This window comes from Triticum urartu, chromosome 5A (genome assembly GCF_056163025.1).
Source record: "Triticum urartu cultivar PI428250 chromosome 5A, HENAU_Tu73, whole genome shotgun sequence".
In the NCBI taxonomy this organism is placed as follows: Eukaryota; Viridiplantae; Streptophyta; class Magnoliopsida; order Poales; family Poaceae; genus Triticum; species Triticum urartu.
The window spans coordinates 154,729,870-154,757,170 of NC_141877.1; the positions used below are offsets into that span (position 1 = coordinate 154,729,870).

The following is a 27,301-nucleotide window of genomic DNA, read 5'->3' on the forward strand; positions in this document are numbered from 1 at the left end:
TGTTTTGTAATGCCACCTGTTTAGTTTCTATATCATATACGGGAATTATACAGTCTCATCTCTTTTAGCCAGCCATAATATATGTGAAATGTGCAATGCCATCCTATTTAACCAGGAATCATATATTTGAATGATATCTTGCCCATCCTTTTCTTCATTACATTTCCATTTGTCGACAATGTTTGTACATTAAAATACTCTTCTTCTGAATCAGCCATTCGGGTGGGAGCTAGAAAATCTGGAGTGAAAACAAGGCCTTCAGAGCAGACAGTGCTACCTGTCAAAGCAGATCTCTTGTTGGGTCCCGATAGCTCCTCAGAGATGGATTCAGAGACAGATGACCAGTCCTATTCCCCCACTGAGGTGTATGCTCTAACTTGGCACGGTTATACTGCTCATATCATGCATACGGTGTCTTGCATTGCATAGTTTAGACATCATATACACAATATTCAACACCATGTTCTTAGTTCAGACATCATATCGAATGCCCTCTGTTTAGCATATAAATCACATATGTGAATTAAATGATGCTATCCTGATTACTTAGATAACATGTAGGTGAATTCTGTCATGCGATCTTGTTTAGTTATTCATCATATCTTTGAATTATGTTATGCTATGATATCCAGTTTAGATAGACATCATATATGTGAAATTATGTCATGCTATCCGTTTTAGTTAAACAATATACATGTGATAACCCACAAGTATAGAGGATCGCAACAGTTTTCGAGGGTAGAGTATTTAACCCAAATTTATTGATTCGACACAAGGGGAGCCAAAGAATATTCTCAAGTATTAGCAGCTGAGTTGTCAATTCAACCACACCTGGAAACTTATTATCTGTTGCAAAGTGTTTAGTAGCAAAGTAATATGATAGCGGTGGTAGCGGAAACAAAAGTAAAGACAGCAAAAGTAATGTTTTTGGTATTTTGTAGTGATTGTAACAGTAAAAGCGGGAAAGTAAATAAGTGTAAACCAGTATATGGAAAACTCGTAGGCACCTGATCAGTGATGGATAATTATGCTAGATGCGGTTCATCATGTAACAGTCATAACATAGGGTGACACAGAACTAGCTCCAGTTTGTCAATGTAATGTAGGCATGTATTCCGTATATAGTCATACGTGCTTATGGAAAAGAACTTGCATGACATCTTTTGTCCTACCCTCCCGTGGCAGCGGGGTCCTATTGGAAACTAAGGGATATTAAGGCCTCCTTTTAATAGAGAACCGGAACAAAGCATTAACACATAGTGAATACATGAACTCCTCAAACTATGGTCATCACCGGGAGTGGTCCCGATTATTGTCACTTCGGGGTTGCCGGATCATAACACATAGTAGGTGACTATAGACTTGCAAGATAGGATCAAGAACTCACATACATTCGTGAAAACATAATAGGTTCAGATCTGAAATCATTGCACTCGGGCCCTAGTGACAAGCATTAAGCATAGCAAAGTCATATCAAGATTTGTCGGCGTTCTGGGAACGGGGGTCCCCAGACTTGCCTGCCTGCGGCATGCGGCGTGGCTCAGAAGGGGCCCCAGCGTGGCCCATCTTCACCAACACAAACCCAAGACCCTCGCGAGGGGCCAAGCCTCATGGGGCGGACGACGCGGAGCTTCCTCAGGCATGGCCTCGTCAGGCTGGCTCACGAGGAGGCGGAGAGATCAAGGCGGGGTACCTCACGAGGTGCCCGTGACGCAAGCCATGACGACCAAGGGCGCCAGGCGGGTGCCAACCCGCGCAGTGTCCTCCTTCCTCTTTGGTGCAAAGGGGGGCAAGCAGAGCCGCGGAGTACCGAGGCGTCAGGCAAAGGTTGCCATTTCGGTGCAACGAGACCAAGACCAGGAGGACTACGAGATGGAGGTCACCGTGGAGCCCAAGGCGGCATCATCACCAGAGCTTTGTGCCGGCGAAGACTACTTTTGTCAGGATAGCTGATACTAGCTGTCCCCCTTCAAATTAGCCCGCCATTGTTGGCTCCCTTCCCGCTCGACATTTGGGAAGAGGACCAGGGCCTCTATAAATAGGACCAGCCACCCACAGAGCAAGGGGGGTCGGAGGAGAGAAAAAGAAAGGATCAGAGAGAGAGAGAGAGAGAAGTGTGACTGAACTCCTCCCCGCAGTTCATCGCCCCAGCCAAGAACAGACCCTCGCGAGGCTGTTCTTCCTTGTATTGTTCGTCATCATCAGCCCAAGAGGCAATCCACCATATCACACACTGGAGTAGGGTATTACACCACAACGGTGGCCCGAACCAGTATAAACCCTGTGTCTCTGGTGTTGTTCTTTCCACAGTTTAGATCTTAGCGAGGCGGAGGGGTGCAGGTAGGTAGGAGGCGAAATCTCCGCGCGCACCCCAGTGTTCGAACCTCAAGGGTCTGCCGGAACCCGAAATCCGACATTTGGCACGCCAGGTAGGGGTGCACCGGAGTTCTCTCTTCCGCCACTGCCACGGCCCATCTCGCGATGGGTAGCGCGTCGCCTGCTCCGGCCGCCGGTGCCGGCGCGGGGGCCAGGGGGCTCCGAGCCCTGGCCCCAGCCCTGCAACAGGCACGGTGGCCGGACAAGCTCAAGCCAACGATGACGCCGTGCTACGGCGGCACGACAGATCCGTTGGCCTTCTTGCTGGCGAGCGAGGAGGCCCTCCTCGAAGCCGGAGGTGACGATGGGGTCGTGGCCAACTGGCTCCCCATGGCCCTCACCGGCGCCCCGCGCACATGGCCGCTCCACCCGCCGGCAGCCTCAGTGGCTTCTCAGGAAGAGCCCCGCAACCTCTTCCCCGCCCATCGCGCTGCGCCAACACCCCCAGTCGTCACGGCCCTCTTGGGCGGCTCGCAGGCGCCGCCTACAAGTCACCACGTCAGGCCGTTCATCCGACGGGTCAGCGCCGCTTCCACGCGGCAGGGGGCTCCCCTGGACTGGGCGGCGCCCGAGACCGGCCTGACCTTCAGCTCGGAGGACCACCCCTCCAACTCGGCCTGCTCGGGTGCGCTCCCCATGCTGTGCACCCCCACCATCTGCCAGGTGGCCGTCACCAGAACCCTCATTGATGGCGGCGCGGGCCTCAGCATGCTCTCAGTCGAGGCCTTCAACCTCCTCTGCATACCCCTGGAACAGCTGCAACCCAGCCGGCCCTTCTTAGGCGTTGGGGGTGAGTCGTCCAGCTCCTTGGGACAGATCCGGCTCCCAGTAACCTTCGGCACCTACGACAACTTCCGCACGGAGCTGGTCGACTTTGACATCACCCCCATCGGCCTCCCCTACAACGCCATCCTCGGCTACCCAGCGCTGGCCCAGTTCATGGCCGCGACGCACCCGGCGTACAACCTCATGAAGATGCCCGGGAGCAGCAGTGTCCTCACTGTGCACGGGGACACCGGGGAGGCGCTGCGGGTGCTCAAGCTCGCCTTCAAGACGGCGGCGCCGGCACAGCCCGCCGACTTGGAGACCCCCGACCCCAAGGGGGCTGCACCTGCCAAGAAGAAACAGTTGTTCACCCAAGACAAGGCAGAAACCAAGCAGATACCCGTCGATGAGGACAGGTCCACCAACGCCACTTTCACCATAGGCGCCCACCTCAAACCCGAGCAGGAGGAGGCCCTGGTCGGGTTCCTGCGCGCAAACAAGAAGAAGGCCAGATGGCAGTCCATAGAAAAGCAGGCCTTCATCGTCCAAGAGACCCGCAAATTAGAAGCCGCTGGGGTCATTCGCGAGGTCCGGTACCCGGATTGGTTAGCCAACCCTGTCATTGTGCCGAAGAAGGGAGGGACTTCACCAACCTCAACAAAGCATGCCCGCAAGATCCGTTCCCGCTCCCCCGCATCCACCAGATCATCGATTCCACTGCGGAATGCGGCCTGTTATGCTTCTTGGATGCCTTCTCTGGGTATCACCAGATCAAGATGGCGGTAGAAGACGTCGAGAAGACAGCCTTCCTAACCCCGTGTGGGGTGTACTACTACACATGCATGCCATTCGGGCTGTGTAACGCAGGGGCGACCTTTCAGCGGCTGATGCACATCACCTTGGGCCCGTAGCTCGGGAAGAATGTTGAAGCTTACGTCGATGACATTGTGGTAAAGTCTCGGGAGGCCAGGACCTTGATACAAGACCTGGAGGAAACCTTCGCGAGCCTCAACACAGTGAACCTACGGCTCAACCTAGAGAAGTGTGTGTTCAGAGTCCCCTCGGGAAAGCTCTTGGGTTTCCTCGTGTCCCACCGAGGCATCGAGGCTAACCCGGAGAAGGTCAAGGCAGTGGAAGACATGAGCCCGCCAAAGACCCTCAGAGAAATGCAGAAGCTCACGGGGCGCGTGACCCCGCTAGGGCGCTTCATCTCCAAGTTGGGGGAACGAGTGCTGTCCTTCTTCCAGCTAATGAAGAAAAAGGGGCCCTTCGAGTGGACTGAAGAGGCCGACAAGGCGTTCCAAGATCTCAAGAGATACCTGACCAGCCCACCGGTCATGGTGGCTCCGCGCCCTCAAGAGCCCCTGGTGCTTTACCTCGCCGCCACTCCCTACTCCGCCAGCGCAGCCTTGGTGGCAGTCAGAGAGGAGCGCCAAATCAAAACCGCGGCAGCAGCCCGGGACAAGGTGGAACAGGGACAAGGAAGGCCCACAGAAACTTCAACAGCGGCTGAGGAGGATCAGCTGCCGCAGAGGGGCGCACCGGAGGTTGAAGAGGCCCCTCTCCCAGATGGCCAGTCTCAGGAGGCCTCATTGCCTCAAGAGGCGCCATGGTCTCCGAAGGGAGCCACCAGCACTGACGCACTCCACCTCGTTGAGCACCCAGTGTACTTCGTCAGCACGGTGTTGTGGGATGCAAGGGCACGGTACCCCATGCCTAAGAAACTCCTCCTCGCGCTACTGGTGGCCTCGCGCAAGCTGCGACACTATTTTCAGGGTCACCCCATCAAGGTCGTCTCATCATACCCCCTGGAGAGAGTGCTCAGGAGCCCTAATTCAGCTGGAAGGGTCGCTGAGTGGAACATAGAACTGCAAGCGTTTCAGCTCGAATTCAGCACGACCAGAGTCATCAAGGGGGCAGCGTTGGCGGATTTTGTGGCAGAATGGACGGAGGCGCCAGGCCTCAAGGCTGACGAGGATCGGTCCCTGTCCTCGGGAAGCGAGGCGCTAGAAGGCTGGGTCATGTACTTCGATGGGGCGTTCTCCAGGCATGGCGCGGGGGCTGGGGCAGTGCTTATATCGCCCACTCAGGACAAGCTCTATTACGCCGTGCAGCTCTGTTTCCAGCAAGGTGAAAAGGTCTCCAACAACATAGCGGAGTATGAAGGTTTAATAGCGGGCTTGAAGGCTGCGGCTGCCCTGGGGGTGAAATGCCTCACCATCAAGGGCGATTCGCAGCTCCTTGTCAATTTCTCCAACAAGGTGTACGAGCCGAAGGATGAGCACATGGAAGCCTACCTAGCGGAGGTCCGTAGGATGGAGAATCAGTTCTGGGGGTTGGAGTTGCAGCATGTGGCCCGTGGCACCAATCAGGAGGCCGACGACATCGCCAAATGGGCGTCCAGGCGGTTACCTCAGGAGCCTGGCATTTTCGAGGAGCGGCTCTTCAAGCCCTCAGCCCTGCCGTCATTATCGAACACGGCTCAGCCCCGGGAGGAGCTCCCCCAGCCACCTGCCTCAGGGGCTCTGGCCTGTGGCCCGGCCTCAGGAGCACGCCTGCTCCTGACGATGGAACCTCAGGAGAGATGTTGGATCGCGGAGCTCCGGAGTTACCTAACGCAAGGGACCCTACCGGAGAAGGAGGAGGAAGCGGAGCGAGTGGCACGCCAGGCCACGGCATACTGCATCAAGGATGGAGAGCTCTACCGGAAGCGTCCAAACAATGTATCCCTGTGCTGCATCTCTAGGGAGCAAGGGAAGGAACTGCTGGAAGATATACACGGCGGAGACTGTGGACATCATTCATCATCACGGACCCTCGTCGGCAAGGTGTTCCGTAGTGGGTTTTATTGGCCCACCGCGCTCAATGATGCCGTCGAACTAGTGAAAGCTTGTGATGCCTGCCAGTTCCACGCCAAGCAGATCCATCAGCCAGCAGGAGGCTTGCAGACTATCCCCCTTTCGTGGCCATTCGCAGTCTGGGGGCTGGACATCTTAGGCCCGTTTCCTCGGGCGCCCGGGGGCTACCGCTACCTCTATGTCGCCGTGGACAAGTTCACCAAGTGGGCTGAAGTGGAGGCTGTCGGCGCCATTCCCGCGGGTTCCACAGTCAAGTTCATCAAGGGCATCGTGAGCCGGTTCAGGGTGCCGAATCGCATCATCACGGACAACGGTTCGCAGTTCACCAGTAACCTCTTCAAAACATACTGTGCTAACCTTGGAACGCAGATATGCTACGCTTCGGTGGCGCACCCCCGAAGCAACGGCCAGGCCGAGCGAGCCTGCGGCAGAGGTTGGTACAACGAGCTTCAGTCCGTGTTGTGGTCCATCCGCACAACCGCGACCAAGCCGACTGGAGAGACCCTGTTCTTCCTGGTCTACGGAGCCGAAGCGGTCCTCCCTCACGAGGTCAGACGTCGCTCCGCGCGGGTCCTGGCGTTCGACGAGGCGCAGCAGGACGCCATGCGGGGGATGGACCTCGTGCTGGGGGAGGAACGTCGCCGAGAAGCCGCGCTACGAGCGGCGAGGTACCAACAAGCACTGCGGCGATATCACTGCCGCAACATCCGCCCCAGAACTCTCGAGGTAGGAGACCTCGTGCTCAGGCGGGTTCTCTCTAGGGAGGGGTTGCACAAGCTCTCTCCCATGTGGGAGGGCCCGTTCAAAGTTGTTCATGTTTCCAGGCCCGGCTCCGTGCGCTTGGAGACTCAGGAGGGGGTGCCAGTCTAGAATGCATGGAACATCCAGCACCTCCGGAGGTTCTACCCCTAAAAAGGCCGAGAACCTGTGAAGAAGGCGAATGCCTGTGAAGCTATCGCGTTTTGGAAAAGGCCCAGAGCCTGTGAAGAAGGCGAATGCCTGTGAAGCTATCGCGTTTTGGAAAAGGCCCAGAGCCTGTGAAGAAGGCGAATGCCTGTGAAGCTATTGCGTTTTGGAAAAGGCACAAAGCCTGTGAAGAAGGCGAATGCCTGTGAAGCTATCGCGTTTTGGAAAAGGCCTAGAGCCTATGAAGAAGGCGAATGCCTGTGAAGCTATCGCATTTTGGAAAAGGCCCAGAGCCTGTGAAGAAGGCGAATGCCTGTGAAGCTATCGCATTTTGGAAAAGGCCCGGAGCCTGTGAAGAAGGCCAACGCCTGTGAAGCTCGCCGCCCGTGACACTCTCACGTAATAATGAGTTGGGGCTGTACACGCCCCGGAGTCTCAGGAGCGCCGGCCTCAGGCCCTGGGGCTCCCTCCCACGCCAAGTGGCAGCACTTAGCTCCACGCTGGTGAGAAGACGTCGAAGACTAGATTAGGTGCCGAACGCGGCTTTTCATTTGCTTTCCGCAGTTGGCTTGTTCCTTCTCATTCGAAGTTTTATTGAAGTTGTTGCCGTCTTTGGCTTGTGGTTCTTCGACTTTTCACTCTCCTGCCTCGATTTCTCTTGTGCAAGGCCTCGCGAGGGGGGGCAGCCGAGCGCCCTCGCGAGTGTTCCTATCCTAGTCATTCAAAGGGTTCGCGACCTGGGCCCATTACAGGAGCCCCCTCCAGTCCGTGCCCCACGGGCACCGTGACACAAAAAAAGGGCCTGGGTCGGTCGCCCCCCACGGCCGGGGCCGGGAACTATCCACGCACGGGCACGTAGCCGGAAGGTACGATAACGAAAGCAAAACGATGATTAACAGCAATAACCCAAACACGCCCCCGTAGGGCTCCACACTACTGTCTTTGTTATGCAGGAAAAAGGAAAAGAAAGAACAAATCTGGTGCAGCTCGCCTCACACCGGCCCGCAGGGAAGGCCCGAGCTACCTCCGGAGCTCAGGCGGACTCCCTCTCGCGCTTCACCAGGGCGCGACGGCGGGCGGACACGTTACCACCTCCCAAGCAGAAACGACGGCGTGGAGGCTGGCCGCGGCCGCTGCTAGAAGAGTCGCCGCCTGAAGAAGAGCCGGAGAAGCTTGAGGAACCCTGAGCGCCGCCAGCCGCGCGAGCGCTGCCCTCTCCATCATCGCCGGAGCTGGGTTCCCAGCCGCGGTCAACAACCTCGGGGCAACACCCTGCGCGGCGACCGTCTTCCCCAAACACCCTCACGTAGAGGGTGGCATCGCCGTCGAACTTGAAGTGTAGGGTGCACCGACGGCTCAGACCACGCGCGCGGGCAAACGTCTGCCAACCACGGGCCAGGGACAGGCTCCCGGCCGCGGAGACCTCCAGTGAGACCCATGAGGCCCAACTGCAGCAGCCGTCGGCCTAGAGCCAGAGGCCGCCCAGGGCGCCGGCCGGGAGCTCGCCAAGGAGGAAGCGAGGAAGTGGAAGCCGGGTGCTAGTCGGCTCCGCCGACCACACGACAAACTCCAGCAGCACTTCAGCAGCGCGAAAGCGCGGCCTAGGGGGATGCGCAGCCGGAGCGCGCCCCCCGGCCGCAGCAATCCGCCCGTCGCTGTGCTGAAGATCGCCTCCATGGCCGCGGGGAGCTACCGTGGTGGCCACAGGATGTTTGCGAGGGCGCCCTCGGCCGCGCTTGGGCGGGGGAGAGGCGGGCTCAACCTGGTGAGCCTTCCCCTTCTCTGCGGCCGAGAACCTCCTCGACGGGGCCATGAAGAAAAAGGAGAAGCAAGGGGGGATGAACTGGAAGGGCGCGCGCCGGTCCGTACTTATAGCTGGCGAGGGCCATCCAACGGCCCCCACGATCTCAGGTAATTATGACCCACTTTGCATGCAGGGACTTGTCCAATCCGTGCAGTTGCCGAGGCGCCATGGGGAAGTGGAGGCGCCCACGTCCAATCAACCGCCACGCGGCGCCCAAGGCCGCAGGCTATTAGGGCCCGCGGCGCTTCGCTCTTGCCCTTCCGCCTCCTCGCACGGCCAAGTCCGGGCGCGCCTTGGGCCTGGGGGCTACTGTCGGCGTTCTGGGAACAGGGGTCCCCAGACTTGCCTGCCTGCGGCCTGCGGCGTGGCTCAGAAGGGGGCCCAGCGCGGCCCATCTTCACCAACACAAACCCAAGACCCTCGCGAGGGGCCAAGCCTCGCAGGGCGGACGACGCGGAGCTTCCTTAGGCACGTCCTCATCAGGCTGGCTCATGAGGAGGCGGAGAGATCAAGGCGGGGAACCTCACGAGGTGCCCGTGACGCAAGCCATGACGACCAAGGGCGCCAGGCGGGTGCCAGCCCGCGCAGTGTCCTCCCTTCCTCTTTCGTGCAAAGGGGGGCAAGCGCAGCCGCGGAGTACCGAGGCGTCAGGCAAAGGTTGCCATTTCGGTGCAACAAGACCAAGACCAGGAGGACTACGAGACGGAGGTCACCGTGGAGCCCAAGGCGGCGTCATCACCAGAGCTTTGCACTGGCGAAGACTACTTTTGTCAGGATAGCTGATACTAGCTGTCCCCTTCAAATTAGCCCGCCATTGTTGGCTCCCTTCCCGCTCGACATTTGGGAAGAGGACCAGGGCCTCTATAAATAGGACCAGCCACCCACAGAGCAAGGGGGTTTGGAGGACAGTAAAAGAAAGGATTAGAGAGAGAGAAGTGTGACTGAACTCCTCCCCGCAGTTCATCGCCCCAGCCAAGAACAGACCCTCGCGAGGCTGTTCTTCCTTGTATTGTTCGTCATCATCAGCCGAAGAGGCAATCCACCATACCACACATTGGAGTAGGGTATTACACCACAACGGTGGCCCGAACCAGTATAAACCCTCTGTCTCTTGTGTTGTTCTTTCCACAGTTTAGATCTTAGCGAGGCGGAGGGGTGCAGGTAGGTAGGAGGCGAAATCTCCGCGCGCACCCTAGTGTTCGAACCTCAAGGGTGTGCCGGAACCCCAAATCCGACAACATCAATCTCAGAACATAGTGGATACTAGGGATCAAACCCTAACAAAACTAACTCGATTACATGATAAATCTCATCCAACCCATCACCGTCCAGCAAGCCTATGATGGAATTACTCACGCACGGCGGTGATCATCATGAAATTGGTCATGGAGGATGGTTGATGATGACGACGGCGATGAATCCCCCCTCACTGGAGCCCCAAACGGACTCCAGATCAGCCCTCCCGAGAGGTTTTAGGGTTTGGCGACGACTCCGTATCGTAAAACACAATGATTTCTTCTCTCTGATTTTTTCTCTCCGAAAGCAAATATATAGAGTTGGAGTTGGCGTCGGAGGGTCAACAGGGGGCCGACGAGGTAGGGGGCGCGCCCTAGGGGGCGCGCCCCCCACCCTCGTGGAAAGGGTGTGGGCCCCCTGGTCTTCATATTTGGCGAGGATTTTTTATTATTTTTTCTAAGGTATTCCGTGGAGTTTCAGGACTTTCCGAGAATATTTGCTTTCTGCACATAAAACAACACCAAGGTAATTCTGCTGAAAATAGCGTCAGTCCAGGTTAGTTCCATTCAAATCATACAAGTTAGAGTCCAAAACAAGGGCAAAAGTGTTTGGAAAAGTAGATACGACGGAGACATATCAACTCCCCCAAGCTTAAACCCTTGCTTGTCCTCAAGCAATTCAGTTGACAAACTAAAAGAAAGAAAGAAAAACTTTTACAAACTCTGTTTGCTCTTGTTGTTGTAACTATGTCAAGCCAGCATTCAAGTTTTCAGCATAGATCATAACTAACCACATTTGCAATAATCCTCAGGTCTCACAATTACTCGTATCAATAGCATAATCAACTAGCAAGTCATAATAATAAATCTCGGATGACAACACTTTCTCAAAACAATCATAATATGATATAACAAGATGGTATCTCGCTAGCCCTTTCTGAGACCGCAAAACATAAATGCAGAGCACCTTTAAAGATCAAGGACTGGCTAGACATTGTAATTCATGGTAAAAGAGATCCAATCATAGTCATACCCAACATAGATTAATAGTGATGAATGCAAATGATGGCTGTGCTCTCTAGCTAGTGCTCTTTAATAAGAGGGTGATGACTCAACATAAAAGTAAATGGATAGGGCCTTCGCAGAGGGAAGCAGGGATTTGTAGAGGTGCCAGAGCTCGATTTTGAAATAGAGATGAATTGTATTTTGAGCGGTATACTTTCATTGTCAACGTGACAACTAAGAGATGGCGATATCTTCCATGCTAAACACATTATAGGCGGTTCCCAAACAGAATGGTAAAGTTTATACTCCCCCTCCACCAACAAGCATCAATCCATGGCTTGCTCGAAACAACGAGTGCCTCCAACATACATCAGGTCCCAGGGGGAGTTTTGTTTGCAATTAATTTTGATTTAGTTTGCATAAAGCATGGGACTGGGCATCCCGGTGACCAGCCATTTTCTCGTGAGTGAGGAGCGGAGTCCACTCCCCTTGAGAATAACCCGCCTAACACGGAAGATAAGGACAGCCTTTGTTGATACATGAGCTATTCGAGCATACAAAACAGAATGTTTATTTGAAGGTTTAGAGTTTGGCACATACAAATTTACTTGGAACGGCAGGTAAATACCGCATATAGGAAGGTATAGTGGACTCATCTGGAATAACTTTGGGGTTTAAGGGATTGGATGCACAAGCAGTATTCCCACTTAGTACAGGTGGAGGCTAGAAAAAGACTGGGAAGCGACCAACTAGAGAGCGACAACAGCCATGTACATGCATTAAAATTAATAAACATTGGATGCAAGCATGAGTAGGATATAATCTACCATGAACATAAATATCATGAAGGCTATGTTGATTTTGTTTCAACTACATGCGTGAACATGTGCCAAGTCAAGTCACTTAAATCATTCAAAGGAGGATACCACCCCATCATACCACATCATAGTCATCTCAATAGCATGTTGGCACACAAGGTAAATCATTATAACTCATAGCTAATCAAGCATGGCACAAGCAACTATGATCTCTAATTGTCATTGCAAACATGTTTATTCATAATAAGCTGAGTCAAGAACGACAGGCTCATCATATTTACAAAAACAAAAGAGGTCGAGTTCATACCAGCTTTTCTCATCTCAGTCAGTCCATCATATATCATCATAATTTCCTTTCACTTGCACGACCGAACGGTGTGAATAATAATAAGAGTGCACGTGCATTGGACTAAACTAGAGTCTGCGAGCATTCAAGAAACAGGAGAAGACAAGGCAATATGGGCTCTGGGTTAAATCAACAATAATGCATATAAGAGCCACTTCAACAATTTAATTATGGTCTTCTCCTACTGACCCCCAAAGAAAAGAAAAGAAAACTATTTACACGGGAAAGCTCCCAACAAGCAAAAGAAGAATGGGAAATATTTTTGGGTTTTCTTTTTAATTATTACTACTACAGCAGAAAAATAAACTACTACTAATGTTTTGTTTTTCTTAAGGTTTAACAACCACACAAGAAGAAAGCGGGAAAAGGAAAATAAACTTGTCGGTGTTCTGGGAACGGGGGTCCCCAGACTTGCCTGCCTGCGGCCTGCGGCGTGGCTCAAAGGGGGGCCTAGCACGGCCCATCTTCATCAACACAGACTCAAGACCCTCGCGAGGGGCCAAGCCTCGCGGGGCGGACGACGCGGAGCTTCTTCAGGCACGGCCTCATGAAGCTGGCACGCGAGGAGGCGGAGAGATCAAGGCGGGTACCTCATGAGGTGCCCGTGACGCAAGCCATGACGACCAAGGGCGCCAGGCGGGCACCAGCCCGCGCAGTGTCCTCCTTTCCTCTTTGGTGCAAAGGGAGCAAGCGCAGCCGGGGAGTACCGAGGCATCAGGCAAAGGTTGCCATTTCGGTGCAACAAGACCAAGGCCAGGAGGACTGCAAGACGGAGGTCATCGTGGAGCCCAAGACGGTGTCACCACCAGAGCTTTGTGCAGGCGAAGACTACTTTTGTCAGGATAAGTGGTACTAGCTGTCCCCCTTCAAATTATCCCGCCATTGTTGGCTCCCTTCCCGCTCGATATTTGGGGAGAGGACCAGGGCCTCTATAAATAGGACCAGCCACCCACAGGGTAGGGAGGAGAGAGGTTTAGGGAGATCGAGATAAACAATCGAGAAGAGAGAGAGAGAGGGGGTGACTGAACTCCTCCCAGCAGTTCATCGCCCCAGCCAAGAACAGACCCTCGCGAGGCTGTTCTTCCTTGTATTGTTCATCATCATCAGCCCAAGAGGCAATCCACCACACCACACACTGGAGTAGGGTATTACACCACAATGGTGGCCCGAACCAGTATAAACTGTGTGTCTCTTGTGTTGTTCTTTCCATAGCTTAGATCTTAGCGAGGCGGAGGGGTGCAGGTAGGTAGGAGGCGAAATCTCCGCGCGCACCCCAGTGTTCGAACCTCAAGGGTCTGCCGGAACCCGAAATCCGACATTTGGCGTGCCAGGTAGGGGTGCGCCGGAATTCGTCTTCCACCACCCCGTTCTCCTCCGACCATCGCGCCCATGTCCAATGCTCGTCGGGCCCGCGCCAAGTGCCGGGCCGCTCTCGCTTCCCGCGTCGCCCAGACGGCTCCTGTCAGCGGGCGTCCTCGCCATTCCCTGTCACCTGCCGTCAACGCCGCCGCCGGCCCGGCGGGGGACGAGCAGCAAGCATCGTCTCGGCATCCGTCCGTGCGGCAAGACGGCCGCACCGCAACTCCCTCGCTCACCCCGGCTGGTTCTTCGTCCCGCGCGCTCCATGCACCCATGGAGGCTCGAGCTGCGCTCATCGCGGCAAACGAGCTCCTGCGGTACCGTCCCGTCGACGACGTCTACGAAGAATGGCTCGACCGCGTCGCCGAGCTCGTCCGCGCCGCAGGGGGCTCTCCTGCGCCGTCCGTTCCGCTGCACTGCACCCTGCCCCGCGTGGGCAACGAAGCTCCGGCGGCGCCCCGGCCGCCTCCTCCTCAGGAAGGCGCCATGGCTCCAAGGCGCGTGGTCCCTGGGCGGAACCCGCTCCGTCAGGTGCCAGTGCGGCAAGAGCAGAGCTGCCAAGAAGTCCCTCGCCCGCAAGAAGCTGCCCGGGCGCTCCCTGCTCCAGCACGTCGCGACCATGCTCCTGCTCCCGCACGTCAAGACCCCGCTCTGCTCCCGGCTGCAGCGCGAGGGGACATGCAAGACCAAGCTCTCCGTCACCCAAGGCCTCCCGTGGCCACAGCAGGATGCCGAGCCTTCACCACCGAGCTACGCAGCGTCGCGTGGCCTGGCAAGTTCAAGCCAGACCTGCCTCCTCGTTACGACGGCACGGCTGACCCTGCGGAGTTCCTCCAGCTCTATGAGCTGGGCATCGAAGCTGCCAATGGAGAAGATAAGTTCATGGCGAACTGGTTTCCCATGGCGCTCAAGGAAGGGGCCCGCACCTGGCTCCTGAACCTGGCTCCAGGCATGATCTCCTCCTGGGACGAGATGCGCACCCGCTTCATCGCCAACTTCCAAGGTACTCACGACCGGCCACCCGCCGTGAGCGACATGCGCCGCATCAAGCAACAACCCGGGGAGACCCTGCAGAAGTACATCCAGCGCTTCAACAACGCACGCCTCAAGATTCCCAGGGTGACTGAGGAGGCCATCATCTCAGCCTTCTCCGACGGCGTGCGCGATGTCAAGATGAAGGAGGAGCTGGCGATGCATGAAGACCTGTGCACTTCCTTGGAGTTGTTCAACTTGGCAACCAAGTGCGCCAGGGCTGAGGAAGGTCGTCTCTCCCTCCTCGAGCTGCCTGCCGTAGACCCAGAAGAGAAGAAGCCCAAGGCCAAGGATGTGAAGCCCAAGGGGGCTGCCGTGCTCGCGGCAGAACCAGACACCAAGCGGGGCAGAGATCAGCACGAACCTTCCAAGGGCAGTCGGTACTGTGTGTACCACGACCTCCACACCCACAACACCAACGAATGTCAAGAGCTCCGAGCCGTGCGAGAAGGAAGGATCGGCCATCGCCCCGACCGCGGTGACCGGGGCTACGGTCGAGGAGGAGGAAGGAACGCATGACACTGGGAAGACCGTGGCCCGCACCAAGGGTGGCGCGATCAACCTTGCGAGGATCGCTGGCAAGACCCGCCTCGTGAGGGAGACTGGAGGGATCAGCCTCGCGAGGATCGCCCGCAAGGCAACGCAGGCCTCCCTCCGCTGCCGCCGCAGCCAAGGAGAAACGAGGACCGCCACCAGGAAGAGGGGGCTGGGGGCTTCCAGGAGCCGCACGCGATTGCCTGCATCCTGGGCGGGGCTCAAGCCCCAGCCTCTCAACGCATCTTCAAGCAGTTCGCCCGTGAAGTGAATGCAGTCCTCCCCAGGCTCGAAGCCACACGCCCTCTCAGGACGTCCGCGTGCGCCATCACGTTCAGCTCGGCAGATTAGCTGAAGTGTGCGGCTACAGCCAGAGTCCTCCCGATGCTTTGTTCCCCAATCATCAGCAACATGGTGGTCACCAGGACCCTCATCGATGGCGGGGCAGGGCTCAACGTCCTGTCCGTGGAAACATTCAACAATCTCCAAGTGCCCTACAGCCAGCTTCAGCCAACCAAGCCTTTCTCCGGAATCACCGACGGCTCCACGGTCCTGATTGGGCAGGTCCGCCTCCCTGTCACCTTCGGGGCACGTGACAACTACCTCACCGAGCTAATCGACTTCGACGCCGCTCACATTCGCCTGCCGTACAACGCCATCCTTGGGTACCCACCGTTGGCCAAGTTCATGGCCGTAACTCACCACGGCTACAACGTCCTCAAGATGCCAGGAAGTGGCGGAGTCATCACGGTGCCCTGTGAAGAGAAGGACGTGGTGTGTTCCCTGGAACGAGCCTTTCAGGCCGCGTCACTGGAAGACCCGGATCGCGGAAGCAGGAGGCTTCCCGAGACCGCCCCCAAGAAGAAGAAGACATCGTCTGGCCCGGCCTCAGGAGGCAGGCCCCTCTGGGCCCGTGCCTGCCCAGGGGAACCTCCTTCCATCGCATAGGAAAGCGCCCGGCGCCCTCCTCAGGCAGGGCTCGAGGGCTCTCCCCTGGAGGGCCACCGACCTAGCTAGGGTCACAAGGGAGGCGCTTGGGCACCACATGGAGGCGTGTTTCGAAGCATGTTTCCCTCAAGAAGGAGTAAGGCAAGGAGAGCCAGACCCTCAGGAGTTCGTCAGCAAGGCCATTCAGGAGCTACAGGAGTCAAGAGTCATGAAAGGCGGCCGCCGCCTACCAGCAGTGGCTCCCCATCCAGGCAAGGATGGTGGGCTGCGCGTCTGGATCGACATACCAGGGCTCAACCGAGTCGCCTCTCTGGAGCGCCTCTGGCCCTCGCGAGTGGGGCGCTGCGGAGGTCCACCCCACAGCTACGTTCGCATGCCTTACGGCTTGCCGAACGCGGCTTCCACGTACCAGCGCCTCATGAGGGGCATCACGGAGGCACAAGAGGCCAGGCGTTCCGCAGCCCTGGCGGAGATGGAGATGGTCCGTGAGGAGCCATCAGCGCCTCCGGAGCCTCCCGAGGCCCCTGGGCCTAGGGGCTCGTGAGGATCGGCTTCCGCAGCCCACCGAGTATGCTACACCAACACCCCTTCGTCCTCAACGTCATCAGGTGACATCTTTCAAGTTTCACTTCCAGCTGGGAGCGCCCCCCAGGGCTGCATTATTCCCAGGCCGCGTGGGTCCGTCCCTGCGGTGTGTATCCCTTTTATTTCATGTTGTTAGCTTACCTTGTTGGGGGCACCCCTCGGGCTGCATGATCCCCAAGTCACTCGGGCCAGACCCAGCGGCATGTATCCCATTTGCGTTTATTTCCAGTTGTCGGAGTAAATAGCCATGGGTAGCCTAGCCGGCTTCCCCTGGCCCTTCTGAAAAAATTACGAGCCCGTCCGGCTCTCAAGAATCCAAGACATGGAGCCGCCTTCCCCTTGCTGGCTGCCATCCAGGCCGGCTTTCGGAAGGCGGCCCGACTTTAGCCCTCATGAAGAAAGCCACGGGAGGGCCGACTTCGGGAAGCCGACCATGAGAAGGCCGACTCCAAGAAGCCGGCTCCCATAAAGCGGTCGAGACCGTACCCTCAAAGTTTGCACCCACCTAACGGCGGTGCGACGGGGCGTGGCTACAGTGAAGCCTGCCACCCCCGAATCCCGGAGCACGCCTGGCACAGTGCGCCGTACGAAGTAGGCATAACACGTCCGGCGCGGCACTATTGCCATGATTGACCTTGGTGTCACCCATGACAGGCCACCAGCGTGGCCCACAGATGGTGGGCCCCTTCGGGCAGAGAGATGCCCGAAGGCGGCCACGCCTCCAACTAGTCGGCCTAAGACAGGGCCAGCTCCCCGCAGCCGGCTTGCCGCCTCCCTCGAAGGAGACGCCTCATTAAGGAGACAAGACGCGGTGAGGCTACAGCGATCGCCCGACGGGCGGCGGCACTGTAGCCGCGCCTACCACGACGAAGCCCACGTCACCAAGATGGAGCCACAGTAACCAGCCGCCGACCAGGCCCTGGACAGCGGGGCCTGCCTGTCGACCAAGGGGCCAGCAGCCGGCGGGACCCACCAGTCGGCGGGCCCCAGCAGCCGGCGCAGGAGCCGGCGAGCGCAGTCACAAACGGCTGGGCCCCGCGCCCAGTCGGATTACCATTGTACCCCCGGGGGGTGGGCCTATATAAACCCCCCGGGGCACCCATGCAAAGGGTTCGACCCCCTGCTAGTCCTAGACACCACACAAGGAGAAGAAGCAGGCTAGCCATGCCCTTCTTCCTCCTCCCACCAAACAGCTCAAGGAGCATGTGTAGCTACTTGTTCATCTAGTGATCATGCGGAGACCCCGCTGAGCAGCAGTAGGGGTGTTATCTCCATGGAGAGCCCCGAAGCTGGGTAAGATCCGCCGGCGTGCATGTCTTCGCCTTATCCCGTTTCCAGGCACCGGCGATGTCTTACTGGCTCCCACAATGATAAGCCACCCGTTGGCATATATCGCACCTACCACCCGACATTTGGCGCCCACCGTGGGGCCAGGTGCACCGTCGTCCGGAGACCTGTTCTGGACGGGAACCTTCTTCCTCCCCCGCGAGCATAGCCAGCCCGGCACGCCCGATGGCACTTGCCACAACGCGCTGCAAGGCGTCACCAGCGTCTGCGCGGCGAGCAGCCTCGCCGATCTCCTCGACAAAACCCTCATCTCAGACGAGCTCGCCTCCGATGCGGGCACCGACCACCTCGCCAACCTTCTCGGCCAGCTCCATGTCTCCAGCGAGCCCGCTGTGGACCTGGAGTCGGTTGGCTCCACCGACCCGATGCCTGTCGACTCCGACACGGCCTCGTTCGACACCTTCCCCACCAACGTCACGATCTACAACGACCCGCTTCCCCGAGCCGGTTGCTGCGACGCTGTCACCACCGAAGTGATGGTTGTCGGCCACGGCGGCCCGGCCGACGAGAGCACCCACGACGCCCCGCACGCGGCGGCCCACAACTTGTTCACCCCCCTCCCGGCTAATGCCGACGATGAAGCACTGGAGGCACGCCGCCTCGCCCTCCTCGCTGAGGGCCGGAGGCTGGCTTCCGTAAGACGCCTCACTGAGGCCTACCAGCGCGAAGCTGACCGCGCCGCCTTCGGCACGCCGGCCCCGGGCGGGCCAAGCTAGGCCGGCCTTGTCAAGCAACGCGGCGCCGTCATCGCCGACACGCTGGGAGTTGACCGCCCGGTCTATGCCACTCCGCTCGAGAACTTGCATGCCGCCCAGGCGGCCGTAGACGAGTTGGACGGCTTGGAGGCCGAAGACCTCCCCCACATGACCCGGCGCATCCAGCAACTGATTGACGCAGCCGCACCGCGACATGAAGCCGACGCCCGCGCGGAAAGCCCTCCCCCGCGCCGAGATCATGGCACGACGTCTTGGACACCGACCACGAGCAACACCCGCGTGCGGTGTGAGAAAGAGCTGGCTGCTAGCCGCAGCCGGACCCGAATCTCCATCGAGCGAGACGCGGACGGCCATTCCCGAGCCATGGAATGGCGGGGCAACCCGCCTCCGCCTCCACCCCGTGGAGAGAGATATCCCGCCCCGCCGCCAGTGGCGCACCCGACTCTCAGCGGCCGGCTAGGCCGCCGCGAAGGAGTCGGCGAGAACGACGCCCGCCATCGGATCGACCGCCTGGCGTGATCCCTGGCGTTGGAAGAAGAAGAAGATGTCGGCCCGCCTTGTTTCGGCCCCCGCATCCGCGACGAGCCCTTCCCCAAAGGGTTCTCGCTCCCAAGAGACACGCCCAAGTACAACAGCTCCGTGAAGCCGGAAGATTGGTTGATCGACTACTCCACCGCGGTTAGCATAGCCAACGGCAACCGGCGCGTTGCCGTGAAGTACGTGCCCCTCATGCTGTAGGGCACGGCACGGACCTGGCTCAACAGCCTCAAGCCGCGCAGCATCAACAGCTGGCTGGATTTCACCGAAGCTTTCATCCGCAACTTCACCAGCACCTACAAGCGGGCCCCCAAGCCCAGGCAACTCTCCCTGTGCGTACAGGGCCCGGCCGAGTCCACTCATGACTACCTCACGCGTTGGGCCGAGCTCCGCAATTCTTGCGAGGGGGTGCACGAGGTGCAAGACATAGAATACTTCAAAGCCGGATGCCGAGAAGGCACCCTCCTCAAGCACAAGCTCCTCTACGACAAGCCGACTACCCTCAACGAGCTTCTGGACATAGCGGACAAGTACGCCACCGCCGACTCCTCGATGAAGACCGAGCTTCGGGTAGACGTGTCCGGGAAAGTACTTAACCCGGCGCCCAAGATGCCGGCTGGGGATTCCGGCCGACGCCCACACTCGAACGACCACAAGCGCAAGGGCCCCGCGCCGCCTCCCGCCAGTCGGCAGGTGGCCACAGTTGAAGACGCGCCGCTTGAAGGGCGACCCGCGCCCAAGAAGCCCATGGGCGACAGGCCGGCTTGGCAGCCGGCCTTCTCCTACGAGCAAACTCTCGACGCCCCGTGCAAGTTCCACAGCGGCGCGAAGCCGTCCAACCACACAACCCGGAAGTGCCCTTGGCTCACCCGAATCTCCAAAGGCGAGGGGCTCGTGCCGCCTCCGCCTGCCGGCCCGCCGCCTCCGGCCCCGCCGCCTCCGGCCTCTCGGCCCGCAGTCAGAGCCGTGCACGACGAGTTCCCCGACGAGCAAGCAACCTACATCGTCTTTACAAGCCAGCCCGAAGACCGGCACAGCACACGCCGAGAGCACCAGGAAGTCAGCGTGGTCGCTGCCAACCGCGCCGGACACATGCATTGGTCACAAAAGCCCATCAGCTGGAGCCGGGCCGACCATCCAGAGGTGATGCCGTCTCTCGGCTCTTATGCTTTGGTCCTGGAAGCCACCCTTGCAACGGACAGACGCGCCGCCCGCTTCTCCTGTGTGTTGATAGACGGCGGGAGCAGCATCAACATCCTGTACCGTGACACCCTGGAGAAGCTAAACGTCAAGACGAAGCAGCTCATGCCTACTCGGACAGTGTTTCATGGCATCGTACCCGGCCTGTCCTGCGCCCCCATTGGCAAGATCAAGATTGATTTGCTTTTCGGGGACAAGGAGCATTTCCGCCGGGAGGCAATCTGGTTTGAAGTGGTGGACCTGGAAAGCCCTTACCATGCATTGCTTGGCCGACCTGCCTTGGCCAAATTCATGGCAGTTCCCCACTATGCATACCTCAAGATGAAAATACCAAGCACCAAAGGCATCATCACCGTAGCCAGCGATTACAAGAAGTCCTCTGAGTGCGCAGCAGCCAGCAGCCGGCTGGCCGAGTCCCTTGTGATTGCCGAAGAAAAGAAGATGCTGGACCGAGTTGTGGCCATAGCCGGCAAGCAGTCGGCCGTGTCCCCCGACCCCAAGGAGCATGATGCTCAAGGATCTTTCCAGCCGGCCAAGGAGACGAAGAAGATACCTCTTGACCCCGAGCACCCAGAGAGGTTTACCGTCATCGGGGCAAACCTGAACAGCAAATAGGAAGGCGAGCTCGCCGATTTCCTCCGTGAGAATCGGGACATCTTTGCATGGTCCCCCAAGGACATGCCGGGTGTTCCGAGGAAATTCGCCGAGCACAAACTACACGTTCGAGAAGACACAAAGCCAGTCAAACAACCCCTTCGCCGACTGTCGGAGGAGAAACGCAGGATTATGGGGGAAGAGATAGCCCGGCTTTTGGCAGCCGGCTTTATTATGGAAGTTTTCTTCCCAGAGTGGCTCGCCAACCCGGTCCTCGTGCTGAAGAAGAACAACAAGTGGCGCATGTGCATAGACTACACAAGCCTCAACAAGGCCTGCCCCAAAGATCCCTTTGCCCTGCCAAGGATTGACCAAGTGATAGACTCCACAGCCGGATGCGAGCTGTTGAGCTTCTTGGATGCTTACTCAGGATATCACCAGATAAAGCTGGATCCGGACGACCGTCTGAAGAACGCCTTCATCACGCCATTTGGAGCCTTCTGTTACCTGACTATGACATTCGGCTTGAGAAATGCCGGTGCCACTTTTCAGCATTGCATGCAGAAGTGCCTCCTCAAGCAACTCGGCAGAAACGCTCACGTTTACATGGACGACATCATGGTGAAGACGGAGAAGCGCGGCACCTTGCTGGGAGACCTCAAGGAAACGTTTGAGAACCTACGCCGGTTCCAAATCAAGCTCAACCCCGAGAAATGCGTGTTCGGAGTGCCAGCCGGCCAGCTCCTAGGCTTCCTGGTCTCCGAACGCGGCATCGAATGCAACCCGGTGAAGATCAAGGCCATCGAGCGAATGGCGATCCCCACCAAGCTTCGAGACATTCAGAAGTTCACCGGGTGCTTGGCCTCCTTGAACCACTTCATCAGCCGGCTCGGACAGAAAGCTCTCCCCCTCTACCGCCTCATGAAGAAGAGCACTCACTTCGAGTGGAACGACCAGGCCGACCAAGCTTTTCACGAGCTGAAGAAGATGCTGGCCACGCCGCCCGTTCTGGCGGCGCCGACTGAGAAACAGCCCATGCTCCTCTACATCGCCGCAACCAGCCGGGTGGTCGGCACCGTCATCGTAGTCCAACGCCCAGAAGAAGGCCGAGCCCAGCCGGTCCAGAGGCCGGTGTATTATTTGAGCGAGGTGTTGTCTGCCTCAAAGCAGAACTACCCGCACTACTAGAAGATGTGTTACGGCATGTACTTCACCGCCAAGAAGCTGAAGCCCTACTTTCAAGAGCATCCCGTCACGGTCGTATGCACCGCCCCGCTGGCCGAGATCATAGGCAGCCGGGACGCATCCGGCCGGGTGGCGAAATGGGCCATCGAGCTGCCCCCCTACACGATCTTCTACCAGCCCCGCACCGCCATCAAGTCCCAAGCACTGGCCGACTTCCTCGTCGACTGGGCCGAGACCCAGTACTTACCGCCGGCTCCCGACTCCACCCATTGGCGCATGCACTTCGACGGGTCCAAGATGCGCACCGGCTTGAGAGCTGGCGTCGTCCTTACCTCTCCCAAAGGCGACAAGCTCAGATACACGCTACAAATCCACTTTGCCGCTTCCAACAACGTGGCTGAGTACGAGGCGCTCATAGACGGGCTCCGGCTTGCCAAAGAACTTGGCATTCGCCAGATCCTATGTTATGGCGACTCGGACCTGGTGGTCCAGCAATCATCCGGCGACTGGGACGCCAAGGACGCAAATATGGCGAGCTACCGCTTCCTGGTCCAACAACTCAGCGGATACTTTGAAGGATGCGAGTTCCTCCACGTACCGCGAGCCGACAACGAGCCAGCCGATGCCCTGGCTCGAATAGGCTCTACTCGACAAGCAATACCAACCGGTGTCACTCTACAACGCCTCCTCAAGCCATCTATCAAGCCGTCTCCAGAGTCCGACTCCATCTTCGTGCCGCCTGACCCCGATGCGGCCGGGTCCGGCTCGAAGAACCAAGCAGGCGACCCCGAGACTCCCGCAGCCGGCCCGGGGACTTCGGCAACCGGCTCGGGGACTGCCACACCCGGCTCGGGGACTGCGGTAGCCAGCCCGGGGACTGCACCAGCACAACAGCCGGCGGACGACTCCAGCATCTCACCACCTAGCCCGCCCACCCTGGTGGCAGTAGCCACATTGGCAGTAGAAGAAGTCGCAGCTCCGTCATGGGCTCAGTCTATCCTCAACTTCCTAGTAAACCAAGATCTGCCGGCTGACGAAACAGCAGCAAGACAAGTCCAACGTCGAGCCAGAGCATACACAATCGTCAACAGAAAACTAGTCAAGCGCAGTGTCACTGGAATCCTCCAACGGTGCGTCGAGCAAGAGAAGGGCATTGCAATCCTCAGAGACATTCACCAAGGAGAATGCGGCCACCATGCGGCCTCAAGATCACTTGTCGCCAAAGCCTTCCGCCATGGTTTCTTCTGGCCGACTGCTTTGGATGACGCCAAAGAATTAGTTAAACATTGCAAGGGGTGCCAACTCTTCAGCTCCAAGCAACACATGCCGGCTTCGGCACTCAAGACCATTCCCCTCACTTGGCCATTCGCCGTTTGGGGACTGGACATGGTGGGCCCATTCAAGATGGCGCGCGGTGGCATGACGCATTTGCTCGTCGCCGTGGACAAATTCACCAAGTGGATTGAGGCAAAGCCGATCAAGAAGCTGAATGGGCCGACTGTTGTGACGTTCATCGCAGACATAACAACTCGGTACGGCGTGCCACACAGCATCATCACCGACAATGGCACGAATTTTGCCAAAGGAGCCTTGGCACGTTTCTGCGCAGCCCAAGGTATCCGGCTGGACTTAGCATCCGTCACCCACCCGCAGTCAAACGGCCAGGTCGAGCGAGCCAACGGCCTCATCCTCTCCGGCATCAAGCCCCGACTGGTCGTACCTCTGGAGCGCTCAGCCGGCTGTTGGCTCGATGAGCTGCCGGCTGTCCTCTGGAGTCTGCACACTACACCAAACAAGTCAACCGGCTTCACCCCTTTATTCCTTGTGTATGGTGCCGAGGCGGTCATCCCAACTGACATCGAGTTTGACTCGCCTCGAGTAACCATGTACACAGAAGCGGAGGCCAAGGAAGCACGAGAAGACGGCGTCGACCTGCTGGAAGAAAGTCGGCGGTTAGCCCTCAGCCGGTCGGCCATCTACCAGCAGGGTTTGCGCCGCTACCACAGCCGGAAGGTCAGGCCAAGATCTTTCCAAGAGGGCGATCTTGTGCTCCGGCTGATCCAGCTAACAGCCGGCCAGCACAAACTCTCGGCCCCTTGGGAAGGCCCCTTCGTCATCAGCAGAGCTCTAGGCAACGACTCCTACTACCTGATCGACGCACAGAAGCCGAAGGCACACAAGAGAGACGACTCTGGCAAGGAGTCGGAACGACCATGGAATGCCAACCTCCTTCGAAGATTTTACAGTTGAAATGCAGTATGTATCATGCTAACTTTTGTATTAAGTACGAGACAATAGGCCCCCCGAGGAGGGCTCGGGGACTGCCATCCCTTATTTATGAATGAAAAGTATCATGCTTATGACCTTGTCATTTCATTTACTTGTTCCGTCTGGCACCGGGTTCGACTAGTCGGCTCGGGGACTGGCCGACTGGAGTTATATTAGAAGTCCTACCCGCAGTCAGACAAGTAGTGTGCCGGCTCCCAAGCCTTCTCTTGCCAAAAGTCGCAGTTCGAAGAACCGGCTGTCCGGCTGGCAAGAGTTAAAGGCAGGAACGGGCGCCCACATGAAAAACGGCTAGGGACTAACGGACTAATATAACAAAAGCCGGTTTTTCTCCCACCACCGACTGGCTACCAGAGTAGCCGGCCGGCCGGTTTCCATTCACTTCACTTCAATCCAAGAAAGCTCAAGTACTTGCCTCCCCAAAGAGGGAAGGCGGCAAAGGAAAAGGCCTAAGGATAAAAAGCATACGCGAATGGAAACCGAACATGCACATAACAATATTTACATAAAAGACCTCCGAGAGGCCAGCATCCAACATAGTTTGGATACACCCCTAGTGGGTGGAACTGCGAAAACATAATGAAGATTGTTCAAAAGACAACAAGCAGGAAAGATAAAGACGGCAGGTCAAGTTGGCGGAGCGACCGACGAGCCGGGCTGGTTGGCGGAGACGGTCGTGCCCGCTGAAGGAGCGGCCGGCTGGCGAACTTCGGCTTGGTCACCGCCTCCCGCAGAGGGCGCGCTTCCACGCGCCTCGTTGCTGGAGGCATGGTCGGCCTGAGGTCGGCCGGTTGTTCCACCAGCCGGCTCGACGTCTTCGCCGTCCTCCTCTTCGTCATCCTCGCCCTCGTCGCTGGAGGCAATCTCCTCCGCCGAGTCCTCGCCCACCGCCAGGTTCAGCCCGAACCACTCCTCCGGCTGAGCAACACCGTCATCATCGATTTCGGGTGCGAAAACGCTGATGTCGGTGCACTCGGCGATCGTCGAAGCCCGCTGGGTGATAGCCGGCCTCACCTCCTCCAGCTCCGCGTCGGCCTCCATCCGCCAAGTGCGCAGCTGGTCCAGGCTCAGCCCTGGGTACCAAGCCCGAATGACCTCCAACGCCCGCCCGGCTCCGAGGCGGGCCGCCGACGCCTTCCAAGCCTCAAAGCGACCGACTGCGACCTCCAGCCAGTCGGCAATCCGGCTTGGGGTGCGGGGGATCGTCTCGCCGGGCCAGAGGGCGGCCAACACTTGCGCCCCGGCACGTTGGAGCCGGCGAAGCATCCGATGAGCCGGCTGCAACCGCGCCTGGACAGCCAAGAGCTGCTCCTCAAGCGTCCGGTTCGCATCCGGCGCGATGTTGGCCCCCGCCTGACAGCGCGCCTCGCGATGGGCCTCAATGCTTTGGACGGCGAAGGCGGAGTAGCCGGGGAAGTAGTCTGCACCAAATAATAAGCAGCAGCACAAGTTAAGCCAAAACCCAGGCGGCAAGGGGCAGGAGAGGGGCGAGGAAGGCGGCTTACCATCGATCAAGTCCTCGATCCGGCCGAAGCCTTCATCCAGTGCTCGCCGGGTCCCAGCCCAGCTCGCGGCCTCGGTCTCATACTCTGCCTTCAGGGCGGCCTCGCTATCCTGCGCCTCCTGTAGGGCCGCCTTGTGGCTCTTCTCTTGGTCGGCCAGCTTCTTGGCCAGGCGATCACGTTCCTGGACCAAGGCAGCGTACTCGGCGTCCTTGGTATGAAGGGCGGCCTTCGCTTCGCCGAGCTCCTTCCTCAAGTCGGCGTTGGCCCCTGAAGACAGAGAAAAAGAAAAACCAATAAGGAAAGAGTCGTCAAGAAAGATCCGACCCGACTGCTCAGCAGTCGGCCTGAATCTCGGGGACTACACCCAGTGGGTGCGCTGACGCGCCCCCACAGGAGACAGACAAGATCGAGTACTTACTTCGGCTGTCGGCCAGGTCGTCGGTCCTCCGAATCAACTCCCGAGCCTGGGAGTTGAAGGCGGCAGCACGGGAGTTGTGATATTCCTGGAAGTTCAAACAAGAGGCAAAAATAAGGTAGCCGTCAAGAAAGATCCGACCCGACTGCGCAGCAGTCGGCCCGAATCTCGGGGACTACACCCAGTGGGTGCGCTAACGCGCCCCCACGGAAGAAATCAAGAAATCAAAAGCGGCCAAGAACGAAGGACTCACCCGGATGGCGGCTCGCGTCGACAGGAACTCCTGGGTGAACTGTTGCAGCAGGGCGGCCTGAGCTTGCAGCCGGCTCCGGACCCCTTGAGCCGCCACATTCAGCTCGCCAGTCCCTCCGCTGGAAGTCCACTCGGACGTGGCAGTGCTGGCCGCCTCCAAATCTTCCGCCGACTGGCCTGCGCCCGCGACTCGGCGCAATTCCGGCGGAGCGGCGCCTCCCCCTGCACGCCGGCCCGTCACCGGCTGCATCTCAAGGCTGGCTCTGTCCTCCGGCTCACCCCCGGTCAGCCCCTCTGGCGCTGCTGACGATTGGCCGCCTTGGCCCGCTCTTGTTGGCGCTGCTGGCGGAGCTCTCCGCGCAAAGGCCACGGGGTCCTCCCCCCTCTCCATCAGCGGCGGGTCTTGGACGATCTCCTCCGCCAAGGGCAAAGGGGTGTCGGGGGCCACGGCTCGGAGGGGAATGGCAAGCAGCGGAGGCTGGTTGCGCAAACCCTCCGCCTCTGGCTCCGCGGTCGCCGCCTCCGTCTGGGCCTTGGCTGCCGCGTCGGCCTGCTCCCTCGCCACCTGGCCGGCCGCTTTCTCCTCCGCCTCGCGCTCCTCCCGCACTTCACGGGCGTTCCGCTCTGTGGCCTCCCTGAGGTCGGCATGGGGGTCCACGCGGCGGGAGCTTGCAGAACCTCCAGTCGGCCCAA

At 58.4% G+C, this 27,301-nt stretch overlaps 1 protein-coding gene across 1 annotated transcript in view; it reads right to left on the reverse strand.

Moving 5' to 3' along the window:
• LOC147970649 (uncharacterized) overlaps positions 1 to 26,858 on the reverse strand; it is a 52,138-nt gene extending 25,280 nt beyond the window's left edge. Inside the window, exons 1-3 of the mRNA XM_087523544.1 lie at positions 26,610 to 26,858; positions 26,360 to 26,444; positions 25,532 to 26,208 (exon numbers count right to left, since the gene is read on the reverse strand). Coding sequence (XP_087379670.1) covers positions 25,532 to 26,208; positions 26,360 to 26,444; positions 26,610 to 26,858 — 1,011 coding nt within the window. The remainder of the gene's footprint in view (positions 1 to 25,531; positions 26,209 to 26,359; positions 26,445 to 26,609) is intronic.
• Between the last annotated feature and the right edge of the window lie 443 nt (positions 26,859 to 27,301).